We start from the raw sequence: 12,500 nt of genomic DNA on the forward strand, positions 1-12,500 counted from the left end.
TCTCTCTGTCTGTCTCTACCTCTCTCTATCTCTCTCTCTCTACCTCTCTATCTCTCTCTACCTCTCTCTGTAACAGTGAGTTAATTTCATTCAGGTGTGACAGGGGAAGGCAACAGGTAGGTCTAACATTAGGTGGAAGTGTAGTGGGAGCCACTTGATACAAACAGATTAATTTCTTAATATTATGGTAAAACTAATACATAATGTTTGTTTGACAATATGTCTTAGTGGAGACTAGCACACTTATTTATTGAATTTTTGTTGGGGGGTAAAATTGTTGTTGCATACCCCTCTGACACTGGGTAGTTGCGCCCCTGTCCTCGACTAAAGAAATTCTTAGTCGACTAATACTTATAGGATTTTGTCGACTAATCGATTAGTTGATTTAATTGACAGAGCTGTGCTCTTTGAGAGGTGGTTAAGACTAGAAAAGCACAATATAAATGTAGTTAATTAACCATCTGTAAAACTGAGTTCCTCCACAATTAATCCTTCAAAAGCACCACTTTAAATCTTGTGTTTACCATGAATGTGCTCAGAATGTTCCTGGAAATGAGTAATTAAGCAGGAATAACAATAAAAAATGACTAATCGACTAAAGAAATCTTAGTCGACTAAGACCAAAACGACCGATTAGTCGACTAATCGACTAAGAGGTGGCAGCCCAACTGGACACAAGCAACTGTAGTGTCCGCAGATCCCGCAGCAGTGTGTTTTCTGTTTTAGGGTCTGCTGTGTACCTTCCTCAGAGTGGCGACGAGCTCACTGTGTCTCTGCACGTGTTTAGACGTCACATAAACCATACTCAGCTGATCCAACGCCACCAGACACTTACTGATGTCCTGAAAGACACAAAACACACATCAAGACATTAACGACAGCTTGTGTTAACGTTAAAAAGGACAAATGTTCACTTTGTCAGTCAGCGTCCACTAACAGTTGTGTTGTTGCCACTGACAGACTCAGATTATTATTAAGTGTCTGACAACATTATGGAAAGGATCCCTACAGAGATAGAGCTTTTAGTTAAAGAGTAAGATCCTTTTAGTTTAACATGAAATAGCCAAGAAATCATTATCACCAAACTCCACCAGACTCCATGTAAATAATCAGGACTTTTATCATCGTAAAACGCACTTCATTCAAAGTTGACAGAAACAAAATAAACTACCAAAAGCCGTCTTGGTTCATCTTTCCACTGTCCCAACAATCACCACTCTGGTTTGGTTGAAATAAACCCTTAATTCACCCATTTACATGTGGAGATATGCTGGCTCTATACACGCTAAAAGTCTTGATTATTTACATGGAGTCTGGTGGAGATATGCTGGCTCTATACACGCTAAAAGTCCTGATTATTTACATGGAGTCTGGTGGAGATATGCTGGCTCTATACACGCTAAAAGTCCTGATTATTAACATGGAGTCTGGTGGAAATATGCTGGCTCTATACACACTAAAAGTCCTGATTATTAACATGGAGTCTGGTGGAAATATGCTGGCTCTATACACGCTAAAAGTCCTGATTATTTACATGGAGTCTGGTGGAGATATGCTGGCTCTATACACACTAAAAGTCCTGATTATTAACATGGAGTCTGGTGGAGATATGCTGGCTCTATACACACTAAAAGTCCTTATTATTTACATGGAGTCTGGTGGAGATATGCTGGCTCTATACACGCTAAAAGTCCTGATTATTAACATGGAGTCTGGTGGAGATATGCTGGCTCCATACACGCTAAAAGTCCTGATTATTTACATGGAGTCTGGTGGAGATATGCTGGCTCTATACACGCTAAAAGTCCTTATTATTTACATGGAGTCTGGTGGAAATATGCTGGCTCTATACACGCTAAAAGTCCTGATTATTTACATGGAGTCTGGTGGAGATATGCTGGCTCTATACATGCTAAAAGTCCTGATTATTTACATGGAGTCTGGTGGAGATATGCTGGCTCTATACACGCTAAAAGTCCTGATTATTTACATGGAGTCTGGTGGAGATATGCTGGCTCTATACACGCTAAAAGTCCTGATTATTTACATGGAGTCTGGTAGAGATATGCTGAGATATTTCCACCAGACCCCCGCATAAATATGCAGACTTTGGCCGATTATGCGTTGAATTATGCGATTGCATAATCGCGTTTCTCTGGAGGGACTGTCATGTGTGACATCACGGCAGGCCTAGTTGCAGCTGTGAGATCTTGGAAGGTTTAAACAATGAACCCAAAAACGTGTGTCTTACAGGGTTGTCTGTCTTCAGCGAGATCCTGATGTCTCCGTGGATACGGTGCAGCGTGGAGTCGGTCAGCGTCATGGTAACGGTCTTCTTGTCCTCCGACGAGCCGTCCTCGTCGGCGCCCTTCTTCTTCTCCTCCTCCTCCTCCTCCTTGGCGTCCCCAGGGTGGGACGTACCCTCCGTCGGGGCTGCTCGGTGAAATCATCGGGATTAGTTGACACCATTTACTCGCTGACTTTTTTGGAAAAGATGGAAACGGTGAAAACACCTTCAACCCGTCATACTTCTATCGTTTCAACTATTTAAATATTTAATTATATATATATATATTTTTTTTAAATATTCCAACTGATTGAACTTTTTCTTGAAATATTTTTGAATTTTTTCTTGAAATATTTAGACTTTTTTCAAAAAAAAAATATAAAATTTTACTCATTTACTTGCTGACTTTTGGAAAAGATGGAAACAGTAAAAACACCTTCTCAACTGGGAGATTTACCCTCATACTTCTATCGTTTCAACTATTTAAATATTACCTTTTCACTGAATTACTAATGAATTATTACGATTTTTTGAAATATTCCAACTTTCATACTTGAAATATTTTTGAATTTTTTTTGAAATATTCTAATTTTTATACTTGAATATGTGTATGAAAGTGAAGGAGATGTTTATCATAGAAAGACGTTTTTTTTTTTGCTTAGACTTGTAGACATTTTAACTTGAAATATTTTGACTTTTTTTTTACTGAAATATTACGATTTGTTTTTTGAACTATTCTAACTTTTTTTACTTAAAATATTTCAACTTTATGGAATTATTTTTCTGAACTATTTAGACTTTTTCAGGAAATATATATATATAAAAACATAATTCTGTTTTGGAAATATTACGAATATTTTCATGAAATATTATTATTATTTTTTTACAGCACTAAATAAGCGTAAACTAGCAAACGGTAGCGTGCAGACTGCTGTAATTGTTCTATTATTCACATTTACCCACTTAGTCATTATATCCACATTATTGATGATTATTGTTCAGAAATCTCATTGTATAACTTTTTTACTTGAAATATTATAACTTTTTTACTTGAAATATTTTGACTTTTTTTACTTGAAATATATATATATATATATATATATATATATATATATATATATATATATAAAAAATTCAGTTTTTAAAATATTTAGACTTTTTTTTTCTTGAAATATTAAGAATATTTTCATGAAATATTATTTTTTACTTAGAATATTTTGCCTTACTTAGAACATTTTCTTGAAATATTTTGAATTTTTTCGCAAAATATTTCAACTTTTTTGAATTTCTTTTCTTGAAATATTTCGACTTTTTCATTATATATATATATATATATATATATAATAATTCTGTTTTGGAAATATTACGAATATTTTCATGAAGGATTATTATATTTTTACTTCATTATAGTCATTATATCCACATTACTGATGATTATTGATCTAAAATCCCACTGTGTAGATATGTTGTGAAAGCACCGATAGGCTCTACGTTAGGAGATCTACAGACTCGCCTTCTGTTGCAGTTTTCTCGTTTCTCGTCTTCAGTTCTTCCGTCTCTTCGGCGCCCTTCTTCTCCTCCGACTCCTCCCCCGTTTTCTCCTCCGTCAGCCCCGCGTGGGCGTCTTTTCTCTCGCTCCTTTTCTCGTTCTCCTTCCTTCCCTTCCCGTCCTTCTCTACCTCCGTTGAGCTCTCATCTTTTTTGCCTCTCCTCCTCCTCCTCCTCTCCTTGTCCTTGTCCTCGGCTCTCCTCTCCTCTACCCTCCCTCTATTCTTCTTCTCTCTCACTCTCTCTGAACTCTTCTTCTTCTTCTCCTCATCTTCTACGTTTTCGTCTCTGACCTTCTTCTCCTCCTCCTCCTTTTTCAGTGCTGTTCCTCCCATTATCGTCTTCACCTGAACCCTGGCTCCCTGTCGCGGAGTCGCCTTCACGATCTTCCCGATGATCTTCCTCTCGTCCTTCTTTTCATCGTCCTTCATCCCCTCATCTTTCTTCCCGACAGCCTGCGTCTTCTCTTCCTGCTCCTTCTCTTTCGTCTTCTCCTTCGTCTCCTTCTCTTTTGTCTTCTCCTTCTCTGCTTTCGTCTCCTTCTCTTTTGTCTTCTCCTTCTCTGCTTTCGTCTCCTTCTTTTTTGTCTTCTCCTTCTCTTTCGTCTCCTTTGTCTCCTTCTCTTTCGTCTTTTCCTTCTCTTTCGTCTTCTCCTTCATCTCCTTCTCTTTCATCTTCTCCTTCATCTTCTCCTTCTCTTTCCTCTCCTTCTCTTTCGTCTCCTTTGTCTCCTTCTCTTTCGTCTTCTTTGTCTCCTTCTCTTTTGTCTCCTTCTCTTTCGTCTCCTTTGTCTCCTCTTTTGTCTTCTCTTTCGTCTCCTTCTCTTTCGTCTTCTCCTTCTCTTCCTTCTCCTTTGTCTTCTCTTTCGTCCTTGTCTTCTCTTCCTTCTCTTTCGTCTTTGTTTTCTCTTCCTTCTCTTTCGTCTCCTTCTCTTTCGTCTTCTCCTTCTCTTTTGTCTCCTTTGTCTCCTCTTTCGTTTCCTTCTCTTTCGTCTTCTCCTTCTCTTCCGTCTTCTCCTTCTCTTCCTTCTCCTTTGTCTTCTCTTCCTTCTCTTTCATCTCCTTCTCTTTTGTCTTTGTCTTCTCTTCCTTCTCTTTCATCTCCTTCTCTTTTGTCTTTGTCTTCTCTTCCTTCTTCTCCTTCTCTTTTGTCTTCCCGTCTGTCTTCTTTGTCTTCAGTTCATCCTTCTTCCCCTCCTTCTTCTTCTCCTCCTCTGCTGCCATCGTGGTCTTCTTGTGGCGGGCGTCCCTTCCTTCTCTTCCTCTCTCCTCTGTCGTTCCTTTGTTGTTGTTGCCGGCGGCGGCGGCGCCAGACTTTCGGCCCATCGCCTTGGCGACGGGCGATTCTCGGACGCTCGTCTTCTGACCTTTGGTCTTCTTAAGCTCCGCCTTTTTCTTCGCTCCGTCGCCGGGTCTCCTAAAACAGTTAACACACAATGTTAAAGTGTGTGTCTGTGTGCCTGTGTGTGTGCGTGTGTCTCTGTCTGTGCGCCTGTCTGTCTGTCTGTCTGTCTGTCTGTCTGTCTGTCTGTGTGCGTGTCTCTGTCTGTGTGTGTGTGTCTCGGTCTGTGTGTGTGTGTCTCTTTGTGTGTGTGTGTCTCGGTCTGTGTGTGTGTGTCTCTTTGTGTGTGTGTGTCTTTGTGTGTGTGTGTCTCTGTCTGTGTCTGTGTGCCTGTCTCTGTCTGTGTCTGTGTGCCTGTCTCTGTCTGTGTCTGTGTGTGTGTCTCTGTCTGTGCGCCTGTCTCTGTCTGTCTGTCTGTGTGTGTCTCTGTGTGTGTGTCTCTGTCTGTGTGTGTGTGTCTCTGTCTGTGTGTGTGTGTGTGCGCCTCTGTCTGTGCCTATGTGTCTGTGCCTTTGTGCGTTTGTGTGCCTGTGTGCGTGTCTCTGTCTGTGCCTGTGTGTGTGCATGTCTCTGTAGGTGTGTGTGCGTGCGTGAATACGTGTGTCTCTGTGAGTGTGTATGTGTGTGTGTGTGTGTGAGAGAAAATGTGTTTCTGTGCCTGTTTGTGTGTGTGTGTGTGTGTGTGTGTGTGTGTGTGTGTGTGTGTGTGAGAGAAAATGTGTTTCTGTGCCTGTTGGTGTGCGTGTGTGTGTGTGTGTGTGTGTCTGTGCCTGTGTGTGTGTGTGTGTGTGTGTGTGTATGTGTGTGAATATGTGTGTTTCTGTGCCTGTGTGTGCCTGAGTGTGTGTGTGTATGTGTGCCTGTGCGTGTCTTACTGGGAGTTCTTCATCATCATCGTCCTCCTCCCTCCTCTCCCTCCTCTCAGCAACCCTTTCAGAGACTTTAACAAACTCTCCCTCTTGGCAGCCAGGCGCCGCTGTCGCTGCACACGAGAACAAACAAACAGCACATTTACAATTACTATTACATTTAAATTTACATTTAAATTGACATTTACATTTAAGGAGGAACAGCAGAAACACCCTTAAAGCGCCCATATTATCAAAGTCAAAGTCTCTTCATTAGTCTCCCTAAAGGAGAAATTTGTTTTGGACCGAGAGAAATTGCTGAAAGAGTAACATAGACACACATCAAACACAGGGTTAAAACAGTTAGACATTGAACACGTAGGCTACTCAAGTAGCTGTGCAAAAATTACAAGTTACCATTTTCTAAAAAGGCAGTTAATAAAAAATAAAAAAATAAATAAAATGTATCCATTTGGAAATATAAATATCCTTACAATCCATTGTAAAAAATTATGCTCATTTTCAAAAAAAAATTCAAAATATTTTGAAAAAAGTTTCAAAATTTTTTTGAAAAATTGTTTTTTGAAAAAAAAGACAGAAAAATTTGACACAAAAAGAAGGAAAGAAGGAACGAGGGAAGGAGAGAAGGAAGGAGGGAGGGAGGGAGGGAGGAAGAAAGGAGGGAAGGAAAGGAAGAACAGGTAGAAAATAGTGACAAAAACTTTGAAAAAAGTGGGATTGTTTTTTGAAAAAGAGAAAAATTTGACACAAAAAGAAGGAAAGAAGGAACGAGGGAAGGAGAGAAGGAAGGAGGGAGGGAGGGAATGAAGGAAGGAAGAAAGGAGGGAAGGAAGGAAGAAAAGGTAGAAAATAGTGACAAAGTGACAAAAACTTTGAAAAAAGTGGAATTGTTTTGAAAAAAGACAGAAAAACTGACAAAAAAAGAAGGAAAGAAGGAAGGAAAGAAGGAAAGAGGGAAGGAGAGAAGGAAGGAGGGAATGAAGGAAGGAAGGAAGAAAGGAAGGAAAGAACAGGTAGAAAATTGTGACAAAAATTTTGAAAAAAGTGGGATTGTTTTTTGAAAAAAAGCCAGAAAAACTTTGACAAAAAAAAGAAGGAAGGAAAGAAGGAAGGAAGGAGGGAAGGAGAGAAGGAAGGAGGGAAGGAAGGAAGGAAGGAAGGAAGGAAGGAAGGAAGGAAGGAAGGGAAGAACAGGTAGAAAATAGTGACAAAGTGACAAAAACTTTTAAAAAAGTTAAATTGTTTTTTGAAAAAAAGACAGAAAAACTGACAAAAAAAGAAGGAAAGAAGGAAGGAGGGAAGTGGAAAAGGAAGGAGGGAAGGAAGGAGGGAGGGAGGGAATGAAGGAAGAAAGAAAGGAGGGAAGGAAGGGAAGAACAGGTAGAAAATTTGTGAAAAAAGCGACAAATTCTTTTTTAAAAACGGATTGTTTTTTAAAAAGCCAGAAAAACATTGACAAAAAAAAAAGGAAAGAAGGAAGGAAGGAAGGAGGGAAGGAAGAAGGAAGGAGGGAAGGAAGGGGAATGAAGGAAGGAAGAAAGGAAGGAAGCAAGGAAGGCAGGCAAGGAAGGGAAGAACAGGTAGAAAATAGTGAAAAAGTGACAAAAACTTTTAAAAAGTTAAATTGTTTTTTGAAAAAAGACAGAAAAACTGACAAAAAGAAGAAGGAAAGAAGGAAGGAGGGAAGTGGAAAAGGAAGGAGGGAAGGAGGAGGGAGGGAGGGAATGAAGGAAGAAAGAAAGGAGGGAAGGAAGGGAAGAACAGGTAGAAAAATTGTGACAAAAAGCGACAAATTCTTTTTTTAAAAACGGATTGTTTTTAAAAAGCCAGAAAACATTGACAAAAAAAAAGGAAAGAAGGAAGGAAGGAAGGAGGGAAGGAAAGAAGGAAGGAGGGAAGGAAGGGAATGAAGGAAGGAAGAAAGGAAGGAAGCAAGGAAGGCAGGCAAGGAAGGGAAGAACAGGTAGAAAATAGTGACAAAGTGACAAAAACTTTTAAAAAAGTTAAATTGTTTTTTGAAAAAAGACAGAAAAACTGACAAAAAAGAAGGAAAGAAGGAAGGAGGGAAGTGGAAAAGGAAGGAGGGAAGGAGGGAGGGAGGGAATGAAGGAAGAAAGAAAGGAGGGAAGGAAGGGAAGAACAGGTAGAAAATTGTGACAAAAAAAGCGACAAATTCTTTTTTAAAAAACGGATTGTTTTTTAAAAAAGCCAGAAAAACATTGACAAAAAAAAGGAAAGAAGGAAGGAAGGAAGGAGGGAAGGAAAGAAGGAAGGAGGGAAGGAAGGGAATGAAGGAAGGAAGAAAGGAAGGAAGCAAGGAAGGCAGGCAAGGAAGGGAAGAACAGGTAGAAAATAGTGACAAAGTGACAAAAACTTTTAAAAAAGTTAAATTGTTTTTTGAAAAAAGACAGAAAAACTGACAAAAAAAGAAGGAAAGAAGGAAGGAGGGAAGTGGAAAAGGAAGGAGGGAAGGAGGGAGGGAGGGAATGAAGGAAGAAAGAAAGGAGGGAAGGAAGGGAAGAACAGGTAGAAAATTGTGACAAAAAAAAAGCGACAAATTCTTTTTTTTAAAAAACGGATTGTTTTTAAAAAGCCAGAAAAACATTGACAAAAAAAGGAAAAAGAAGGAAGGAAGGAAGGAGGGGGAAGGAAAGAAGGAAGGAGGGAAGGAAGGGAATGAAGGAAGGAAGAAAGGAAGGAAGCAAGGAAGGCAGGCAAGGAAGGGAAGAACAGGTAGAAAATAGTGACAAAGTGACAAAAACTTTTAAAAAAGTTAAATTGTTTTTTGAAAAAAAGACAGAAAAACTGACAAAAAAAGAAGGAAAGAAGGAAGGAGGGAAGTGGAAAAGGAAGGAGGGAAGGAGGGAGGGAGGGAATGAAGGAAGAAAGAAAGGAGGGAAGGAAGGGAAGAACAGGTAGAAAATTGTGACAAAAAAAGCGACAAATTCTTTTTTAAAAAACGGATTGTTTTTTAAAAAAGCCAGAAAAACATTGAAAAAAAAAAAGGAAAGAAGGAAGGAAGGAAGGAGGGAAGGAAAGAAGGAAGGAGGGAAGGAAGGGAATGAAGGAAGGAAGAAAGGAAGGAAGCAAGGAAGGCAGGCAAGGAAGGGAAGAACAGGTAGAAAATAGTGACCAAGTGACAAAAACTTTTAAAAAAGTTAAATTGTTTTTTGAAAAAAGACAGAAAAACTGACAAAAAAAGAAGGAAAGAAGGAAGGAGGGAAGTGGAAAAGGAAGGAGGGAAGGAGGGAGGGAGGGAATGAAGGAAGAAAGAAAGGAGGGAAGGAAGGGAAGAACAGGTAGAAAATTGTGACAAAAAAAGCGACAAATTCTTTTTTAAAAAACGGATTGTTTTTTAAAAAAGCCAGAAAAACATTGACAAAAAAAAAGGAAAGAAGGAAGGAAGGAAGGAGGGAAGGAAAGAAGGAAGGAGGGAAGGAATGTATCCATTTGGAAATATAAATATCCTTACAATCCACTGTAAAAAGTATGCTCATTTTCAGGGTCATAATTAGGGTTGTGGTACCGTTTGGACTAACCGGTACTTTTAAAACTATTCCGATTCCTAAACCGATTCTTGAAAAACTGAAAATGACATCAAAGAAAGGCTCCTTTCTAGATGCGGTAGCCGTAATACGCTTTTACGTCCGTTCTGGTGAACCAGGAAGGAAAATATGCAGTGGTGCACCATGTAATATCGGCCACCGATGTAATATCGGCCACCGATGTAATATCGGCCACCGATGTAATATCGGCCACATTGGCCACCGATGTAATATCGGCCATATCGGCCACCGATGTAATATCGGCCACCGATGTAATATCGGCCACATTGGCTACCGATGTAATATCGGCCATATCGGCCACCGATGTAATATCGGCCACCTTGGCCACCGATGTAATATCGGCCATATCGGCCACCGATGTAATATCGGCCACCGATGTAATATCGGCCACATTGGCTACCGATGTAATATCGGCCATATCGGCCACCGATGTAATATCGGCCACCGATGTAATATCGGCCACATTGGCTACCGATGTAATATCGGCCATATCGGCCACCGATGTAATATCGGCCACCGATGTAATATCGGCCACATTGGCCACCGATGTAATATCGGCCACCGATGTAATATCGGCCACATTGGCCACCGATGTAATATCGGCCATATCGGCCACCGATGTAATATCGGCCACCTTGGCCACCGATGTAATATCGGCCATATCGGCCACCGATGTAATATCGGCCACCGATGTAATATCGGCCACATTGGCTACCGATGTAATATCGGCCATATCGGCCACCGATGTAATATCGGCCACCGATGTAATATCGGCCATATCGGCCACTGATGTAATATCGGCCACATCGGCCACCGATGTAATATCGGCCACCGATGTAATATCGGCCGATGTTGTCATGTTTTTTTAAACACATCGGTACGATGTCAAATTATATATAATTATATAAATATTAAAAAATATTTCAAAATTATATATAATTATAAAAAAATATTTCGAATTGATTTCAAATTATATATAATTTATATAAATATTTAGAAAATATTTCAGTCGACACATTAGGTGGAAGCCAAAATGAGGAACCGAAATATTTTGACTTCTACTCCGGTCCGATTCCTACCATTTGCGTAGGAACCAGGTTTCGGTTCCCCAACCCTAGTCATAATTGTATTTTAAGGTTCTATCAGAATAGGTTTACACGGTTTAATATTCAAAATAAACACCATATTTTTGTGTTGTACTGCACATTGCTGCAGCTCCTCTTTTCACCCTGTGTGTTGAGCTCCCTGTTTTAGCTACAGTACACTAGGGCTGCTCCTTCTTAGTCGATTGGTCGACTAATCGGTTGTTTTGGTCTTTAGTTTTGGCCGATTAGTCACGTTTGATGCTATTTTTCAGAGCTGTAATGTGTAACGGAGGGAGGGAAGGAAGGAAGGAAGGAAGGAAGGAAGGAAGGAAGGGAAGAACAGGTAGAAAATAGTGACAAAAAGCGACAAAAACTTTGACAAAAAAAAGAAGGAAGGAGGGAAGGAGGTTTTTATGTGTGTATATGTGTGTGTGTCTGTGCCTATGTGCGTGTGTGAGAAAATGTGTGTCTCTATGTGTTGTCTCCCAGTCGACCATGAACGACACACACACACACACACACACACACACACACACACACACACACACACACACACACACACACACACACACACACACACACCTTAAAGAGACATTACCTCCTCATCCAGAGAACTGTCGGCCTTCTTCTTCTCCTCCTCCTCCTCCTCCTCCTCCTCCTCCTCCTCCTCCTCCTCCTCCTCCTCCTCCTCCTCCTCCTCCTCCTCTTTCCTTGTGGCTTTTCCCTCCTTCCTGTCCTCGGCCCTCCTCTTTTTCATCATCCCTCCTTTCTTTCCTTCCTCCTCCTTTTTACTCCTCTCTCCCTCCTTCTCGGCTCTCAGAGTCATCTCGCTCCCTCCGCTTTTTTCCTCCTCCTCCTCCTCCTTCGTCTTCTTATCTTCTTCCTTCTCTTTTTCTCCTCCTCCTACTCTCTTCCTCTTTGTTCTCCGCCCCTCCTCCTCCTCCTCCTCCTCCCCTCTTTTCTCCGTCTTCTTTCCTCTCATTCTCCTCCTCCCTTCGCTGACTTCTTGTCTGGTTTTCTTCTCGTCCTCCTTTCCCTCTTTATCGGCTCCGCTCGTTTGCTCCTCCTCCTTTCTTTTCTCCTCCTCCTTTCTTTTCATCACCTCGCTCTCTGGTCTCGTCGTCACTTCTGTCTTTCCTTCCGCACCTTCATCCTGTTTTCCTCTCCTCTGTTGTCTCTCCTCCTCTGCCTCCTTTCTTTTTGCTCCGTGGCTTTCTGATCCTTTGCTTCTCCGGCTCTTTGGTCTTTCTTCCGTTTCCACTTCTTCTTTCTTTCCTTCCGCGTGCTTCCTTGTTTTCTTCTGTTTCTCCTCCTCTTCCTCCTCCTCCTCTTCTTCCTTCTTTCTACTCGCCGTTGCTCGCCTCTCTTTCGCGATCACGGCCATCTTTTCTTCTCGTATTGCTCTGTTACCTTCTCCCTCTTTCTCTTTCTCGGCTCTCCTCGTCGTCACCCTTCTGCTCGCCGACGTTCTCTCTTTCTTTCCTCCTTCGTTCTTTCCTTCCGCGCCTTCATCCTGCTTTGTTTTCTTCTGTTCCTTCTCCTCCTCCTCCTCTTCTTCTTTCTCCTCTTTTTTTCTTTTTGTTCCCCGACTCTCGGACGGTGTCGGCTGTTTCTTCGCCACTTCTTTCGTTCCCTTCTCTTCCTCCTCCTCCTCTCCGTCTCTCTTCCTCTTGACTCCTCGGCTGTCTGAGGACTCCTCCTCCTTCTCCTCTTCCTCTTCTTCTTTCCCTCCTCCCTCGTTCTCGGACATTTCTGCCGGCGCGGGCTTTGGTTCGGCCGTCTTGAGTTCTTCGTCGTCTATTTT

General features: G+C 41.2%; 1 protein-coding gene across 1 annotated transcript in view; it reads right to left on the minus strand.

Moving 5' to 3' along the window:
- psip1b (PC4 and SFRS1 interacting protein 1b) overlaps positions 1-12,500 on the minus strand; it is a 25,065-nt gene that overhangs the window by 4,361 nt on the left and 8,204 nt on the right. Inside the window, exons 7-13 of the mRNA XM_028564861.1 lie at positions 11,625-12,493; positions 6,052-6,158; positions 5,164-5,251; positions 4,534-4,944; positions 4,086-4,482; positions 2,252-2,433; positions 741-842 (exon numbers count right to left, since the gene is read on the minus strand). Coding sequence (XP_028420662.1) covers positions 741-842; positions 2,252-2,433; positions 4,086-4,482; positions 4,534-4,944; positions 5,164-5,251; positions 6,052-6,158; positions 11,625-12,493 — 2,156 coding nt within the window. The remainder of the gene's footprint in view (positions 1-740; positions 843-2,251; positions 2,434-4,085; positions 4,483-4,533; positions 4,945-5,163; positions 5,252-6,051; positions 6,159-11,624; positions 12,494-12,500) is intronic.

The sequence above is a fragment of the Perca flavescens genome, chromosome 19 (genome assembly GCF_004354835.1).
Source record: "Perca flavescens isolate YP-PL-M2 chromosome 19, PFLA_1.0, whole genome shotgun sequence".
Taxonomy (NCBI): domain Eukaryota; kingdom Metazoa; phylum Chordata; class Actinopteri; order Perciformes; family Percidae; genus Perca; species Perca flavescens.